Here is a 17,610-nt window from a genome sequence, read left to right on the forward strand (position 1 = left end):
CTTTTGTCTGCTAAGGGATACTACTAAAAGTGACACAAAGGGAATCACAAAATCCTTTTCTCTTTTGATGTTTTATTCCAATGAATAACAGCCTCACTTTTGAAACTACAGTTACCTTATTTCCATTCTGCGGCTGCATGAATTTTGCACCCAGAAATTTGCCTGGTTTTGTGCTCCAGTCTGTCTCTCTGTGCTTCTAGAACATGTGATTTTTCTGCCTGTGAAGATTCTTGTAGACATTAATCAAGTCACCTCTCAGCCATCTGCAAGCTAAGCGGAACAGATCAGGGTCTTTAATAATCTCCATGGCAGGCATTTTGAGTTTTTTTTGTCCCTGCATCTGAACTCTGGATCATTTAAATATATTAAAGTTATATTAGTTGGTGCCATTTTAAAAATGACACTTGTGGCCTGAATGGTGGGGTTTGCATGATATTTTCTTACCGTTAACATATACTGCCTAATCTCTTCTTCCACTTTCCTTTAGAAGCCAGGGATGAAGCTTCCAGTTACAATGGTGAGGTATTTTTTTTAATTCTTACAGATTGATTTTTAAGAGAATCAAGTGCTTGTTGATGATATGACTGAGAAGACTGGCATTTAAGCATAAGATAGGGCAAATTGCAATGGATCTTCCCCAGTTAGGCATTATATTTAATGAAACATAACCTGGAAGAAAGATTCTGTGACTAAGGGAGTCACTCAGCCTGTCTTAGGCTGAGGTTCTAGGTGTTGATTGCATCACAATGAGGGTATTCTTGACTTGAATGGTTATTAAACAGTAGAAAAATACACCGAGTTTAAAGGTCATTGAACAATGATTTTTGAATGTGTTGGTGGACATAATAATATACAACACACCCTGGTTCAAAGACAAACACTGTACTTTTCCTAATAGACCATATGATGGTACAAGAACATGAAGTCACTTGGGAGACTTCTTGGAACTGGAAATTGTGCAAGTTGTGTGCATGTTGGATATGTGACATGAGCTTCTCATAAAGCTGCTGTCATTCCTGGGCTTGGGAGAGTAATAACAATTTGCATCTGAATTCTAGAATAAATAATCCTCACTTTTGCTTAACTGAATAAGCATTTCTTTTGGCTGGGCCAAAGGCATGCCTACATCTCAGCTGTGTATTCCACTTTATTCCCACCCATCAACACATCAAGGAGCATGTTTCTCATTCCTGGACAAAATCTGTACCTGCATGTATTAGTCCACAGATCCCAAGACTGCAGCCCTGTAACTGATGTGCAGCGCTACTCAAGAGTGTAACTGATGGCAGCAGGCTGGGGGTTGAAGTGAGACCAGATAGGAAAAAGTCAGCACTGCCAAGAGTTTCTAAAAGCTGATGGGTCACTCTTGTCACTGCTCTGAAGTGAAGGGCAGGTTGTTTCTGTTCTCTGTGTTTAAGCCCCATTGTAACAGCAGATGTTCCTAAAGGGTAAGTTGTTTTAGTACCGACAGGTGAAATAAAAAAATGGATGAGTAAAGCAAATAACTGATTATAACAGAATTTACAATAGAGACAAGAGCCCAGACAGTAATGTGACAATTAGAAAGTCTGGGTAAATGCACTACAAATCACTGAATCTTCCTTTGCATGCCTTAGCAAGGAGATTATCATTAAAATCGAAGTTGCAAAATTCTACAGTAGGGAAAGTGTTACACTTTACAGCTGCAGATGTTTTTACTGGTGACCACAGACCCTGAAGGACAGGAAGAATCAATTAGGCAGGAGCGTGCCAAGCCAAAACAATGCACAGGCTTACCACAGATGGTGAGTCACCAGCCTCTTAATAAACTAATATCCTTGAGAAAAAATGGAATTGATCTCAGGCCAGCTTTGGTTGTTTAGAAAACAACCAAAGAGCTCCTGTCCATCTAGATGAATGGACAGATAATCCTTTCTTCCTTCTTGTCTCCAGAGAGTCGGAGTATGGCATCTTTAACAGTCAATTCACTAAAGTTATCTGTGAGTAACCTGAAAAGCTGGACATAGCCTAAAATCCTTGTCTTCAGCTCTTCTTCGCAGCTTTTAATGCAAAATCTTTGCTTCTTGTGATCTTCAGACATTAGCTGTTATTGTTACTGCCTCTTGTTTGCCTTGCTGTAGTGTCCGAGATGCTCAAGCCAGCAGCTGTGCTGCCCTTGAACATGATGTTATTCAGGCATATAACAGGACTATCTGAGCCCCAGGACAATTCTCATGGTATCTCCTTGTGGGATAAGGAAAGGGAGTGAAGCAAACTGGGATGAGATAAAGGAGGGGAAAGATACAAGAAAGAAATGAATGTTGACTAAAGAGCAAAATTACAAGTCAGAGTGGAGTTGTGGGCTACTGTTTTGAGTTTTTTAAAATTTTAAACAAATGCGTACCTCTCCATACAGGGGGAAAAAAAGCATGCTTACTTTCTCATTAAGTGCAGAGGTTTAACATGGTTGTCAATGCAGATTTCCTAAAAGGACTGTCTTGACCAGGCACTTGAGTATATTGTGGGAAAGCCTTTCTCTCAGACATCTCATTTATTAATTTTCTAGCACTGGAGGCAAAGACTTCATCTGCCTGCCCAGGGCCTGGTGTGACCCATGGCTTCCTAACCAGGTCCTCTGAAAAGTTAATATATGTTCAACAGTGGCTGAACTTGGCTCATTCCTGATCATGGTCATATTACAAGAGGAATTAGAAGAGGGAATGGAAGAGAAAGCCTGGATTTGTTGTTTTTTGGGTTTTTTTCTCTTCAGTTTTCCTGTTTGGATGTTCTTGGTTATGATTATGGTCCTCGAGAGAAGTCTCCTTTTTCAACCACTGGGCCTATAAAGACAGGTGTACTGGACTCACTGGCCTGCCCACCAGAAGAGGCTATAAAAACCACATGACGGACCTGTGGGGCAGAAAATTGGTAAGAGAAAGGTGGAATAGCTCATGGTAGGTGCTGGGGGGCAGAGGAAGAGGATGGGGAGGGACATGCATGTCCCAATGATTGAGGATTATGAGGACTAAAGGAGCAGAAATTTTCTTTCATGAACAGAGAAAAGAAAGGAAGGACAGAAGTGGGAGTAGGACAGGAGCAGCTGGTAGGAGAAAAGAGAGACTGCCTACAGTCAGAGCAGAAATCCTACTAATAACATTCCTGAAGTCCAAGTTTGCTTGGTTATGCTTGCTTGGACCTAAATCACATGCTGCTCCTGCAGGGAACCTGAGCCAGACTCACCACCTTTGTGATACTGCCAGGTCTGATGACAATCCAGACATGAACACTGGTGTAACTGTGTGCAGGCTCAGATGTGGTAATGCAAGGAAAGCAGAACCAATCCCTCAAAGTAGGAGGGGTTGATTTTGCTTTTGTGGTCACTAGTAAGTCCAGCAAGCAGAAAAGGCTATGCAGGCTGCTTGCCAGCAACTAGCAGTTTCCAGAGGAATGGTACCTTGGAAGATCTCAAGGGGGCAAGGAAAATTCATGCTAAGGCAGCTTGTGTGAAAGCACTCATTTGTCTGGCACTGAAATCCTAAATTTGTCTAGTGGGTGAACTGTCTGACTGATGGGCGTTTAAGACTTACTTGTTGCTTCCCAAAGCAGAGGTTTGAGTATTGAGGCTGCACAAAGATAACAGTTCCAGGTATAATTTGAATAGTAACTGTGTGCTTTTAATGTGACCAACACATGGCATTCAAACATGACCAGTACTTGGGGACTGGAAATGAATTACGCAAAAACAAGCAGGATCCTTTTTGTTTTTCTTTTCTTTTTATTTCTTTATAAAGAAAGGAAAGGATGGGCATGCCAAACCAAAATGGCAGAACACAGACAAAGGTGAGCACTGAGGCCTCTCCTTGGGGGCCATCCACAATAAACTCTTGCCTTGGTAGGGTACAGCTCCCCATCCCTCCTGCCAGGAGGAATCCAGCATGCAGCCAGCCCTTCAGCACAATCACAGCTCTTTGAAGTTAGTTTGCACAGTTTCACAATACCGTCAGCCCACATCATGGTGGGACAGCAGCAGCTGAGGCCAGCAACATTAGCAGCAGCAACATGGGATACAGTGCACAGAAAAAAGGGAGCAAAGAGCTTGTTTGCAAACGATTGTAGGTAACAATATAGAAAGTCAGATCATCATTCTGCTATAAAAATATTACACTTCATAAAACCATGTACTATAAAAAAAATCTATTCAGAAACGCTGGTAAACATAACAAGTATCTGTACACTGGCTGCCCTTTTCATACAGGAAACATAAAAAGCGTGAGCCTCAGAAATCATCATTTTGTAAACATGAATATGGAGCCTGTAAACAAAGTGCTAGATCATGGTTCATATTTTGTCAAATTCACTTAATACTACCAAGTAAATCCCTTACACACATCATCACCTAATGGCCAGACTCCACTACTGTGACAGGAAAGAGGACTCGACTCCAAGCTCTCCCACTAGAGTCATTGAAGGTGCATATGGATTCAGGAATTAACACAGGAGCGAAGGCAGCAAGATTTGGCTCTGAATAGCAAATCAGAAACAATCTTTTAGCAACTGGTTTTCATTTTCTGCACTTCAAATGCGTATTTCCAGTCTTTCCTTTCAAAATTTGCCTTTATCAGAGGGTGTGCATTTTCCTCATTTTCCTTTCAGGCTACAGCATCTCTGAAAAGTATGTCCATAACATCCATTTAGGAGACATAATGGAGTACAAGTTGACTCTGTAACTATGTATACCAAAGCAAGAAGCAGTGGTTGAACAGTTCAACACTGAACATCGTGGTTTTCAGAACAGAGGATGACAAAAAGGGCCAAATTCTTATTTTTAGACTCTAAACTTCCAGCTGCAAAATATTTTCATGTACAAGCCTTGTGATGACATGAATGATCAGATGCTGGCTGACATACATGTGTTGTCACCTAGCTGCATCTGGAAATGCAAGATCTAGGTTCACAAAAATCTAGCTAAACGAGATTTAGCTAAAATTTGGCTCTAAGACTTACTGTAACTTTATTTACTCTGTAACATTTTTGTTCTGCATAGGCTTCAATCCACCCTTCACCTGAATACTATGAGTTTTAATTCTGTACACACTGAGAACGTACTTTTAACTTCACTTCATCTTCTGAGTTTAAATTCTCATGTTTTTGCTGACTTTCAGAATAGGAGAGGGTGCGCAATTGTTGGATGTGTCTGCTGTGGACAGACATGGAAGGAGGAGTGTGGGACTGTGTTCAGACAGGAATTGAGGTACCAGAAGCAGGTTAGCTGCAGTATTTTCAGGCAACACAAGATTTCAGGATCAGGGTCAGCTAGGAGGTAAGAATATACACTTCTAAAGGAAAATGATGCATACCTCAAAAGAGAAAAGAAAAATGGGCTTGTACACTTTATTTTTTTTAAATAAACTATACTAAAGCATCTTATTAACATTATTTTAGGCCTTTTATTTTAATGTAAGGAATATCTGAAGGGTTGTGTCTGTTGCCTGTCTTTTAGGATTCAGACATGGAAACCTGGAGCTTATGTGACTCTTGCTTAAAAGTGTCATCTCTGAATGTTCAACAAGAGAACTTTGCTTATAAATATTTGCTTTGGCATTTCTGATACACACATCCTAAGAGAAGGCTTCAAAACACCTGACTGAAAATAATTTTCCAGTGAAAGCTACGATATATTTTCTGCTATAGGAATCTGCTGTATTTTCTGTGTTTGACTGCCTTATTCCTAGTGATCGAGAAAGCTGTAGCATGCCTCAAAATCAAGAATTTCCTCTGTAAAAATGGATGATTTAAAAACAAACCCTGGGGGTTTTCTACCATTCTTATTAAGTTATCAGTGGCAAAAATACATGCAGTTAACATTATTTCCCCCTGACATGCCATCTGTGGCCCTTCTGGTTACAGGGAGTTTATATGAACTTTTGGCCGATTTTCAGTAACCTGGACTTGTCCCACTCTCCATGCACAGGGCTTGGCACTGGGAACCTGCTGCTGGACAAACATCACATCATTTACAGCCCTGACTCTGAGCCACAGCTGGGCTCTGCTCAGCATAACTCAGAGACAGAGGGACAGAGGGGACACTGAACTTGTAGCCACTCCAGTGTGTTGACAACACTGTTGGCTAAACTGATTCTGTTGCCCTCCAGCTGTCTCCAGCCATTTGTTCTGACGCACAAACATTTACTTTGCCCCATGGTGACCTGGCTAAGGGAGGTGGGAAAGGACAGATGAGCAGCTGAAATCAAGAGAAAGTGACTGCCTGCCGTTTTTAGTGTCAGCACTTGCATATGCTGGGGTAAGTTCAGCAGACCAACAGCATGAGAAACCTTTGTGCCATCTATGGCCTAGTGGATGTTCCAAACCCTGTCATAATTCCTATCACAGACACACAGCAATTGCATACTTGACCAAGGTTTGGATGCATCTGGAGGTACCAAAGCTGGGTACAAGTTGCTAGGGAGAGCTGAAAGGGTCTGGCTGAAAAGAGAGCCCAGTATTATATCCAGGGTTAGATGAAGCACAGGGACACACAATCTGTATTTTGTAAGAGTGTGACATGTGATGTCATGACATCATGTCACACAAGATGTGCTTCACTCAGCTCTCTGTGCTTGGACTATCCCCAGCATCCTGAGCTCTCAGGGAGCTGAAGAAGATTATTTTGTGGAGAAACAAACCAGAACCTATTCTCATATAGACTTCTTTTTCAAATGTAAAGATTAATTACAGTGTGTCTGTGTCACTTGTCATTTGCTGAAATAGTTAGGCTTTATAAATGCTATCTGCTGTTAAAACTTGCTTAGAAAAAATTAAACAGATTTTAAACAAGGGAAAATTCATGAGGGGCTGTGGCAGTGGTCAGCCCTCCCTTTGAGCAGCATCTCCCACACCTCTGCAATGTACACAAGCTGTGGTGCTGTGTAGGAACTGGGGTAACACTTCCCATGATATTCTTCTTCAGAGCCCTTTGACTTCTTCAGAGTTCTGGAGCTGCAGAGGCGGGGTCCAGCTCTGCAACATGTGGGGAAATGCCTCCCCCCTGCTGGGCAGACACTTCTCTACTGAGCTGAACAACAAAACCTGCACAGATATGGTCCTGTGCTACCTGCTCTAAGTGAACCTTCTTTAGCAGGGGGGCTGGACTAGATGGGCTCCAGAGGTCCCTTCCAACCCTAACCATTCTGTGACTGATTTTGAAGTGGGTCTCTGGATGAGCTGACTATGTCTGTGACAGGTACACTGTGGTATGCCTTGGACAATCATTGCATTGTGCAGCCTGATGGTTAAGAATGTAACTATAATATTTGTAATAGCCTAAGGCACTAGGTCACTTTATGGATCAAAAACTTGCAAGATGGTATGTTCTAATTCAAAGAGATTTTTAGACATTCAGGAGTTAAACATAACATTTAATAAAAGTCTCTTAAGGTTATATAAAGAGAGAGGCTAAGCCTTTTTCTATTTTCTCCTAGAAAAAAAAGTGCTATTGCTGAGCTATACCATGGCCAGGAGTCTAGAAAGGAGATGCTGGTATAAAAGCAGCCATTGCAGTAATTAGGCCACAGCCTAGCATCCTCTCCTGGATCCAGCTGGGCCAGGGGAAGTGGTGGGTGCTATGAGTCTGAAATAATGACTGCCAGTGGCATATTCCTCCCTTTCTGCCTCCCTTGGATTTGCTGATGGAGGCTCTTGTATTTCAGTCCAAGTGAGCTGGGACAGTGGAAATGGTTTAATTTGGTTCACTTGACTGGAACAGATCAGAAAACCCTCAGAAGGGCACTTCCCATGGCAAGACTGCAGAAGAGAGACTGATCTGCCTTTGGAAGTGCACAGGATGCACATCAGAGACAGAGGGGAGGCTGAATGGGACAATTTCCTCCATGGATGGGCACAGCCTTTTTTTCTACACCCAGAGTAATCACTACCAATATCAATGACAGATTTCAAAGAACACTGCAGACAAAACTTTCAAGGCTATCACCTCAGCCGCTGACTACAATTCTGTCCCTATTTTTGTGCATGTATTTACATATAGACACATATGTGCACACATCTGGATGCACTGGCAACAAAACCTTAATAAACAAAGCCCACTATATGTATGGGCTTATAGTTATTTATAGGCTTATACAGTAATTAATAGCATTAAGATGTATGAGTCTGTATGTGTCTCTATGATAATAGCTGGTGGATCAGAAAAAGGTAAGTCAGGAAGAGATTAAAACCATTAAACTTTGGGAAGAGCAACATCCTGTAAGCTTGGCCTAAAATAATATTCAGTTGGGGAAAAATGCTCAAAGAATTAAGACTGACTATATCTAGAGGGAATTAGACTTTTTCCAGTGGTTGTGAGAGAAAGCAAACTGTACCAATGCAAGATGACCAGGAAATCTCAGAGGGAGACAAAAACTGTACATAATATTTGCAACACTTTTTCTGCCCATATACAATACAATACAATTACTCTGACCACTAAAAATACATTTTGTTAAAACAGCACATAGCAGCTGGGACCCCACAAAATCCAGCCTTCCTTCCAGGTTGCCCTTTGCATCCTTATGGCCACCTTGCCTTCTTCCAGGACAGAAGTGACTTCAAGAGAACCAAGGCCTGGCCAGAGCTATTCTGCACCAGCCAGGATATCCCTGTCAGTGGATATCCTTGCAGCGTGATGTAAGCAGAAACACGCGAGACTTAACTTCTAACAAGCAGAAAATTCTAAAGGCAGCAAAGCTTAGCCAGAGGAGAGAATATGGGCTGCTGTGTGCACAACCATGAACACCCACCTGCACGTTTGCACTCATCAGTCCCAGCTGATTCAGCCTCTGTGTGAAGTTTCACAGCATTGTTCATTTTAGAAAAGAGAAGGGCTTCAAGGAGAGCTGCTTTGCAGTGATTCTCTGTGCACAGCACATAAACTTGAACATTAAATATAAGTTTAAATTATTAAGAATAAATTTAAATTTAAAAATAGACTAATGCAAACAAACAAACTTCAGTCAACATTGAAGCAGAGCTACTTTTAGGAAGAATATTACTATAGCAAATGAAACCCCTTGGACACTCTGAGGCAGTGACCTGGTAATTCCAGTTCAGCACCAAGATGCACAAACTACCCAGCAAGCAAAAATTACCATGTCTAGCATAGGAAGCTCCATGTTCACATTTTTCTTTTTTTTTTCCCCTGTCACAACAGAAAAAAGCCAACACAGCACAGTAGATTTTCCCACGAAGCATCTGAGGTGACAAAATTCACTCAGAAAATAAAAATTAACAAAAGCAGTACAAAGAAGAATCCCGGTCAGCTTGTGACCACCATAAGCCAAGATGGGTAAGAAAAAGAATAAAAAAATAGTTCACATCCAGCACCACAAACCTTGCTTTCTTTCTTTGAAACCAGGGAATGAGAAAAAAGTCCATTTTGCAGAGACCATTTCAACAAAAGTTTTCTTTCCCTGGACCTGGAAAATCCAGGTATTAGGGCACAGAATTTTTGTTTTATATGTATATAAATACACATGTACATATTCATATAAATATAAAAGCAGAGCATCCTCCCATTTCTCCTCATAATTTATTATTATTAAAGCTTGTAACAGAGTTGGCTGAACTCTTCAGAAGTGGGTACTCTCTGCACACACATGGCATGGGGAATTTAGCTCTGCTAGAGCAGAACACCCAGGCAGGGACATGAAATGTTGGGTGACGGAGGCAGATTTGGGTGAACAGCCAGGGGAGGGCAGGGAGCAGTGACTGGAAATGGCCTCTCTTGCTCCGAGATGGCACTCTGGCCTGCCAGAACTGCTCTCAGTGAGCAGACTGGGTGATGGTGTGGGAGGATGGCTGCATCAACCCACTAGGCTCCTGGGCAGCCCAGCCACCCACTGTCTTCTGCACCAGTCACTGAAGAGGTACTGTCCCCTGTTTTGAGAGAGTCCCAGTTTGCCCCCCAGCAACTTTTACACTAGTTGCCTTTGGGTAGTTTTGCCTGCTGTCCTCAAAGCCACTCATACCTTTCCCTGCCTCGTTTGGTTCCCCAGCCCCCTCACCTAGTCCTCCCAGACCTGCTTGCTGGCCAAGATGAGACACATTTCTCTTGCCTGATCCACACGCTCCTACTCACACTGCTTTACATGAATGCCTTCTCACAGTCTCATAAGACCCATTCTTTTCCTCAGAAGACCAGGTTCTCAGAGGTTTTCTGCTCTCTGAGACTTTTGAGCAAGTCAGAGCTGGTGGCACACTCTCCTCGAGAGATGCTAGCTTCATTCCAGAGAAGGCAGGGGCAAAGTGCAAAATATTCCTCAAAAATAGAAGGTATTTCCACCACCAGCAGCTCTCTCTCCCTCATGCTGTATAGCACTTGTTTCAAATAAGGTATTATTCATGTGTCTCTGCAGCCTTCACTCTTCCTGGGGTGAGTGGAGATCAGTAGATGTCTACTGGTGACCAGCCAAGTCACTTCATCATCACACATGCTGGAACAGCATTCAAACCCAACTGCGTTCTTTGTAGCAAAAAGTGCTTTTCTTGAGAAACAAAATGAAAACTGTTCCCATGGAACATCTTACAGACTCAAAAATAGATTTCCTAGGGTGGGAAGGATGGAGCTCACCTATTTTGTTTGGCTTTATCTCAGTAAAGAAACAGAGCTACCGGCAAAACTGGCACATCTTTGTGAAGTTGTTAAACTCAGGACCCTGGCTGGAATGTAACAAAAAAGATGTGGTGAATGAGAACTTTGCCATACGTGGGCTTCTGCTAGTTCTGGCAATTTCATGTGCAGGTTGTTCAAAAAAGTTCTGCTAGCCAAGTGAAGATGAATTTCTCAAATAATAAGCTGTGGGTTTTCAAGGAGGCCTTTTGGGGGTACTGCTACAATCTGGTAGAGGTAAGTCTTTTCATGCCTCGCCGCTGAGCCAGATTGGAGGACAATACAGGCTCCAGCCTTGGTGCCTGAGGTGCTCGGTTTAAAGCAAAGTAAGTGGCTGCCATTGCACCCTGGAAAATAGAGAAGGAGAAAACTTTGAGCTGAAATTCAGTTCTTTGATGCTTTTCCCTTCCCCTATTCAGTCTCCTGCAAAAACTGTCATTCATGCACAATTTCCATGAAATTATACCATTTAGGCTGGCAGACAGCCAGAGTGTCTCAGATTCAAAGTGGTGAAGAGCAGTATGTACCACCAGATTATTACAATGCTGCCTGAAGTTAAAAATACTGAGCAGGTTTCAGTCAAAAATCTTTGCTCTTAATACAGTGCCATATTAAATTTAGCTGTTGTGGCAAATAATCTTCCCAACTCCTCTATCACTTTCCAGACTATTTACACAAATGACAGCTCATTCTGCAAGGAAGGAAGAGGGAAGGGTGTAGGAGGTACCTTCACCAGGTGAACATCCTGTCTGCTAAGTTGGTTTTGAGACAGGTACTCCCTGTTCACTATCCATGGATGTCTCAGGACTTGGACTGCTGTGAGGCGCTGATGAGGGTCTACATGAAGCATCTTAGACACAATGTCCTGGGTTGAAAAGGAAGAAAACAGTACAAGGGGAAAAAGTAATTAATAGCAGGGCTGGTTTTACTAAGATCTTCCTGTTGGCAGTATCACAGTTAGCATGTCCAATGGAGAGAGTGATACACTTGAGACAGGCTTTATATTCTGTAAGTGTCAGGTCTTATCTTCAAAACTTTTAAGTGTAATGTTCGACTCTCAGCTCATAATCCAGTCAAAACATAATGCGGAGGGTATTCATCTGATCAAATGAGTGTTATTTACTGATGACCTTGTAGGAGTGATGAATACCTAGGGAGAGGATGCCATCTGGAGGCATCTCCTCGATGACCTGGAAGCATGCTTACAAGAGGAACTTAGAATAGAAACCTAACACTCAGGTAACTAAAGTTCAGTTTGGTTAGTTCTACAACATCTAAACATTTTAATTTCAAAACTGGACAGCTGATAAAAAAATCCACTGTGAGGCTCCTAGGTTCTGGTAGCAAGATTAATATGTCAGTAGGATTGCTTGCAGTTTTGTGGTGGAATGTATCAGTGTTACTCCACTGGTTAGTAACATTTGCTAAAAATGAAATCTCTTGCAAGAATCTTTAAATCCTGTCAAAGCTTCTGATTAATGCTGGGCAACTGGAAGCTTGCAAATTTCCTGCCCATTTACCTGGTCACAGACTAGTGCACAGCTTCATGCCTAAAGATCTCAGCACCAGATGATTTTTTTCTGCTGGGGTTTCCATGCTTTGTGATTGATGGGCAGCCTAAACTGTGAACTGTGCAGAATTAAAACTGCCTGCTCCTGGCTAACTGAGAAGCAAAGAGGTGATTCATGTATTGACTATACATCTGTGACATTGACAAACCTACACTTCTTTTAAAAGTGCAGTTGCAGCAAAAAAACCCATTCCATGGTATTTAAATCTCAAGAGAAAATCTGAGAAAGGGTTTCACTGACCTTTGCAGTATCAGATACTGAATCCCAGTTTCCTCCTGTAAGAGCATATTTGCCACTGCCAATCCTGGCCAGAATCTCCTCTGGGGTGTCATCCGGTCCATTTGCAAAAGGAGTGAATCTATTATAAAAAAAAATAAAAAGCGAGAGAAAGAGAAAAAAACCTATGTAATTTGCAAGTACATGATTTCTAGGTTCTAGTATTAACTGCCACTAATTACAACAGGAATTTGGTTCCAGAATGTACCACTGATACTGATGCTTCATTTTCACTCAAACTGTACAGGCTGGTGGTTCCTCATATTGATCTGTAGAGGAAAAGACTGATTCTTTAATTATTTTTTAAATTTTTGTTCTGTTACAATTTTTTAGGAATGACATATTCTTTGTAAAAATAGTCAGGTTTTTACCTTAAGTCTGCTTTATTGCCAACACCTTTATTGGCAATACCAGTACCTTGGTAATGGCAAGAAAGGATAAAAATTATGAAGGAGAAAAATTACAATCTGAAAGAGAAAAAAAGGAAAAGAAAAGAAGAACCCTTTCTAATCTATTTTGCATTGCTTCATTAACCATAATGTACAAGTCAGTTGGGCAAAAGAAATGACCTGCAATAGGTTACTTCCTTGTCTAGCCAGTCAGAAATGACCAGTAACATGCGCCCAGCTTTACAAAATCAGTGTCACATGCAGAGGGTACACTTTTTGTCTTCAGAAAGTAACAAGAGAAAAGGTTTTTGCAGCTGACTAAAATCTACCAGGCCAAATTTTACTCTGCAATCTTGAACAGCTGTGTAGATTTAGAAGTAGGTATTTCGGATTTTTATATTTTTCCTTCAATCTGTCTTTTCTGAGAACTTGCCAGAGTGGTTTTTAGATTGTTAGATAGTTGGGTTGGCCACAGCTTCCTATCCCACCCTATTTCTGGTAAAAAATTCAATTCCTCATGTTGTATTTTCTCATTTTCAATAACATTTCAGACTTCATAGCAGTTCAGCCCAAAGAGATATGTAATGCTATTCCAATCTATAGCCATCAGGAGGGATGCAGTAGGAGTTAAGGACTGGCAAAAACTCTGAGGTCTGTCACTAGCTCCAGTAACAGGATCCTGGCCTGTGCTCTAGTCCTGGCTGTCTGAGCCCCCTCTGCTCATAGTGATGATAGAAGGAGAAAAAAATTCCTGGATGTAAATACCTGTCAGTTCCTACTAATCTCCTCTAATGAGGAAGAACAAGACCATTCATAAATGCAGTTCTGGCACCAAAAAAAGCATTCCTCAACTGATTTTGTTACTATTATTTTCTCTGATAAGTTCAGGAAAAGTGAAATACAGGTTACTAGCACCTGTCAGTAAATTTAATATCCACTAAGTTGTGCTATTTGTATTTCTGATTCAAATATATCTGGACTTTTTTCTTCATATTTAATAAAGAAACATTTTCAACTGAACAAATGTAACTGTGGGTAATGTGTTAATTTTAATTTACTAATTCCAGCTGTGTAGCAGTCTAGGGCAGCAGCCAAATAGGAAAAGGTTCTTGGAGATCCTAGCAGACTGGGAGACTTCCCCAGAAAGTCTCAATATATTTCAGGTGACCTTGAACACATTTGTAATCAAGATTAAAACAGATGAGATAGAGACCCCTGGCACCTTTTCTATAATCCACAAGGCAAGAGATGCAAATAACAGAAAGTCAGAGTCCAACTTTTTGTTTTCTATATAAAACCTAGGAATGAATCCAAGCTTCCTGTCACAGCTGAATGATCATGAAGCAGATAAAACAGTTTAGAGAGATCACTGAAAAGCTGCAAACTGCGCTTAGGTGTGATAAATGTGCACATACTACACTCTGAGAAATGAAATGCAGGGGCCTGATAACTCTAGATTGGGTTTGCACACTTTGTTTCCCAATCATCTCAGCACGTCTTACTCCTATCCTTCACTGCTTATTTCAATCTGTGTCTTTCCCTGCATCTTCCTGTGTTAGTATTTCACTTTAGCCAACACACTGGTAGGGGTATTTTTGCCAAGTACCTCTCAAAAGTTTCTGCTACCTGTTGCTATTCTTGCTGATCTCTTAGTTTACTTTCTGAATCATGTTTTTCAAATAGCATCTGAAAACTATGTCTGGGTGGGGTTTTTTTAGCTTTCAAAGGTGCTCAGACACTTCAATAACAGTATCAAATGAAGAATAATGAAGCTGAGGAGAATACATGTATCAATAGAATGAATTAACATTCTTCCACACATAAGGTGAACGTGATGTGGCTCTTCATACTCCTATGCACCTCTCCCAATGGAAAACTTTCCCACTGCTTAAGTGGTGAGTGAACCCTCTAGGAGTCTAGGTCTCAGTGCATACACGCACTTTCTGTTAAAAACCTAAACAATTTGTCAAGTGTCAAAGCTATTTATGCATTCTAAAAAAAACGTTTTCTAATTCTAGGTCTTGACATCTATTTTCTTGCTTTTAACAACTGAACACACTTCTTAAGGAGGCCAGAATCCTTATCTGTGACTCCTTTCAGGCTTCATCAGTGCTACAGTGCTGAGCCCACTGGAGACTGCTGCTCTAGGAGAACCTCGTCACTCACCCTGCCAACATGGTGTACAGCAGGATCCCCAAGCTCCAAATGTCACAGGCTGCATCATAACCTTGGCGTTTAAGGACCTGTGGGAAGGAACGAGAGAGATGGAAATAAGTTAATCTGCATTCCTGAATTTTGAGCTTCTGATCTACAAACAGCACTGATTAGTGGTTGTGTCTGCTGACATTCCCAGGGCTTAGCTGCATATCTGCCTTGAACAGGTGGCTGCCTTGAAATCAAAAACTCCAGTAGTGCTACGGAGCAAGGTGAAGCCCAGGCTGGAAGGATCTGGTTAGTGTTCAAACTCAGCACATCTTTCCCCTTTTCAGTGAGAGAGATGGGTGCAGCCTGGTGGACCTGGGAAGTCTGGGAGCTCCTCTAACCATCCAACATGCAGCAAAGCAGAGCAGTATTTCAGTGTTTTAAAATGCTTCATAGAAATACAAGCTCACTAATACTTTGAAACATATCCTCCTAACATAAAAGTTACCAACAACACCGTGGATGCATCATAGGGCTAAATGACGTTAATAAGTGTTCCAATTGAGCTCAGTTTGGACTTGATACAGCAAATGGATGCACACTGAAGCATATCTAATGTCAGACTAAGGACATGACAACTGCAAAGAAAGCTAAAAGGCTTCTCTTACTTCTGTGTAAAGAAAAGTGGCCACATTTAGACTGGAATTAACAGATAGCAGGCTAAAACTTGACCCCCTTCTCCTGTGGGGCAAACAAGACCTGTGGTAGTCAGCAGAGATCTGACCAGTAAGTTCAATACCGACACATGGTAAGGCATAGCAGTAAGGGTAATGTCCAGATTTCATTTGTGCTAGTGCACACTAGCAGAAATGCCTGTTTGGGTCAGTGCAGGTCCAAGTGGAAGTGAAGTCACCAACTAAGCTCAGGGACCACCTCCAGATCTTCCCACAAAAGCAAACTGCCCTCTCTTTATTCAGTTCTTTTACACAAGGATAGTTTTGTCCTCTTCAGATAGACTGGTAGATCTTTTTGCAAAGCACATGAGAAAAGAATGTACAAATTCAGCAAGTCTTTCTCTCACCTGCAGCCTTATTACCCAGGAGCGATTTAAGTAGCTGAAGTCTATCACAGAAACTATGAAGTCTATCACCAAACTCTGCTAAGGAAAAACAGTTTGAGAAATTGTTGCCTCGACAGATTTTATAAATGATGAGTGGCAAAGCAACCATCTGCCAGGTGTGCTGCTGAGTGAACATTTGCTACCTGGAAAAAACCCCAACAAACCAAAAAATCTCCCACAGCAACAAAACCAGGAAAAAGCCATAGTTCCTCCTGTTGACAAAGCTGGCAAAATCATGCTTCTGCCTCTCTCTCCTGTACATAATATATAGGCTTTCTGGCTGATTTATTTATTTCCATTTCTTTAGTGCCTGCATTCATTCTCCCTCTATTAATGTTAGTTTTTATGGGAAAAACTTCTTTGGTATATGACAAACTCAGCTGCTTCTTCCTTCACCTGTGAGACTGAATAGCCAACATTTATCTTTTGTTGTGGTCATTCTCACTGACTTTTGAACAGTTACATTTTCACTCCTTCTCTGTTTTCCTCCGATAACCAAGGACAATCAAGCCCAAGGTAAGTGACAGAAAAATGGGGCAGTGATGATACTTAGTGGAGCAGGTTAATAAGCGAGTGGTTACACAACCCCAAAGTGATGGCGAGGTGTCGCTGTGTGTTATCATTCCGTTTGCAGGTGCACTGCTAGATAACAGGGACACTCACTCTGTGCCAGTACCTAGGGAAAGCTTTGCTGGCAAACACCTTTTTATCAATAGTAACTTCAGTCCACAGATAGCAACAGGACCCAGTGAGTTATCAGTTAGTGTCACTGCTATTTGAAAATGTCTCCAGCAGGTCTGTGTTTTAAAAGAGAACACTGAGCTGATGGGAGAAAGTGTGGGAAACCTTGGCCAAAAAGACTGGTGTTTGATCTGGGCAGGAGATGCTATGGAACAGTAACAGGCATGTGTCTTAGCAACAGATCAATCAGGGAGAGAGCTTTGCAAAAGTTGCAGTGCTGTCCTCCTGTAATGGATGCCAAAAAAAATTTACCACTGATTAAGGAGTTTAAGTCACTTTGAGAACTTAGTGGGACCTGAAACAGAGGCACGAACTGGTTCTTACTGCCACACCATAGCAGGACATTGTGGAGGTGTATCCTGGACATAATGATACCTTGGGTTCATCCAATTCTGATAATGGCTCAGGTATTTATCCAACCCCCTTTTATTTTTATAGGCTTTGACTTACTGGGTTAACACTGTTACAAATACAGTTTTTTCTCAGTTGTGACAAGCAGGGATGTGAATGGGTACACAAGATAATAAAAAACCCTCATAATTTCAAATGACAAAGCAATAGTTCTTCACAAATTTTGTAGGAAAACTACAGAATAAAATATTTTTACTTTATCCAAGAGCACCCTACTGCATCAGTAGTACAACAGCCTGGCTCCTTCCTCTTCGCATGCAGCACGACTTGCACTAGGTGGCAGCGTGCCTCTTTCAGATAGCTTTCATCTTTGCTCTTGCT

General features: G+C 41.5%; 1 protein-coding gene across 1 annotated transcript in view; it reads right to left on the bottom strand.

The window, feature by feature from the left end:
* Window positions 1-9,049: 9,049 nt before the first annotated feature.
* RPS6KA2 (ribosomal protein S6 kinase A2) overlaps window positions 9,050-17,610 on the bottom strand; it is a 156,516-nt gene continuing 147,955 nt past the window's right edge. Inside the window, exons 18-21 of the mRNA XM_082302880.1 lie at window positions 15,042-15,118; window positions 12,451-12,568; window positions 11,367-11,504; window positions 9,050-10,986 (exon numbers count right to left, since the gene is read on the bottom strand). Coding sequence (XP_082159006.1) covers window positions 10,861-10,986; window positions 11,367-11,504; window positions 12,451-12,568; window positions 15,042-15,118 — 459 coding nt within the window. The 3' untranslated portion in view covers window positions 9,050-10,860. The remainder of the gene's footprint in view (window positions 10,987-11,366; window positions 11,505-12,450; window positions 12,569-15,041; window positions 15,119-17,610) is intronic.

This window comes from Coloeus monedula (genome assembly GCF_965178545.1).
Source record: "Coloeus monedula genome assembly, chromosome: 2".
Taxonomy (NCBI): domain Eukaryota; kingdom Metazoa; phylum Chordata; class Aves; order Passeriformes; family Corvidae; genus Coloeus; species Coloeus monedula.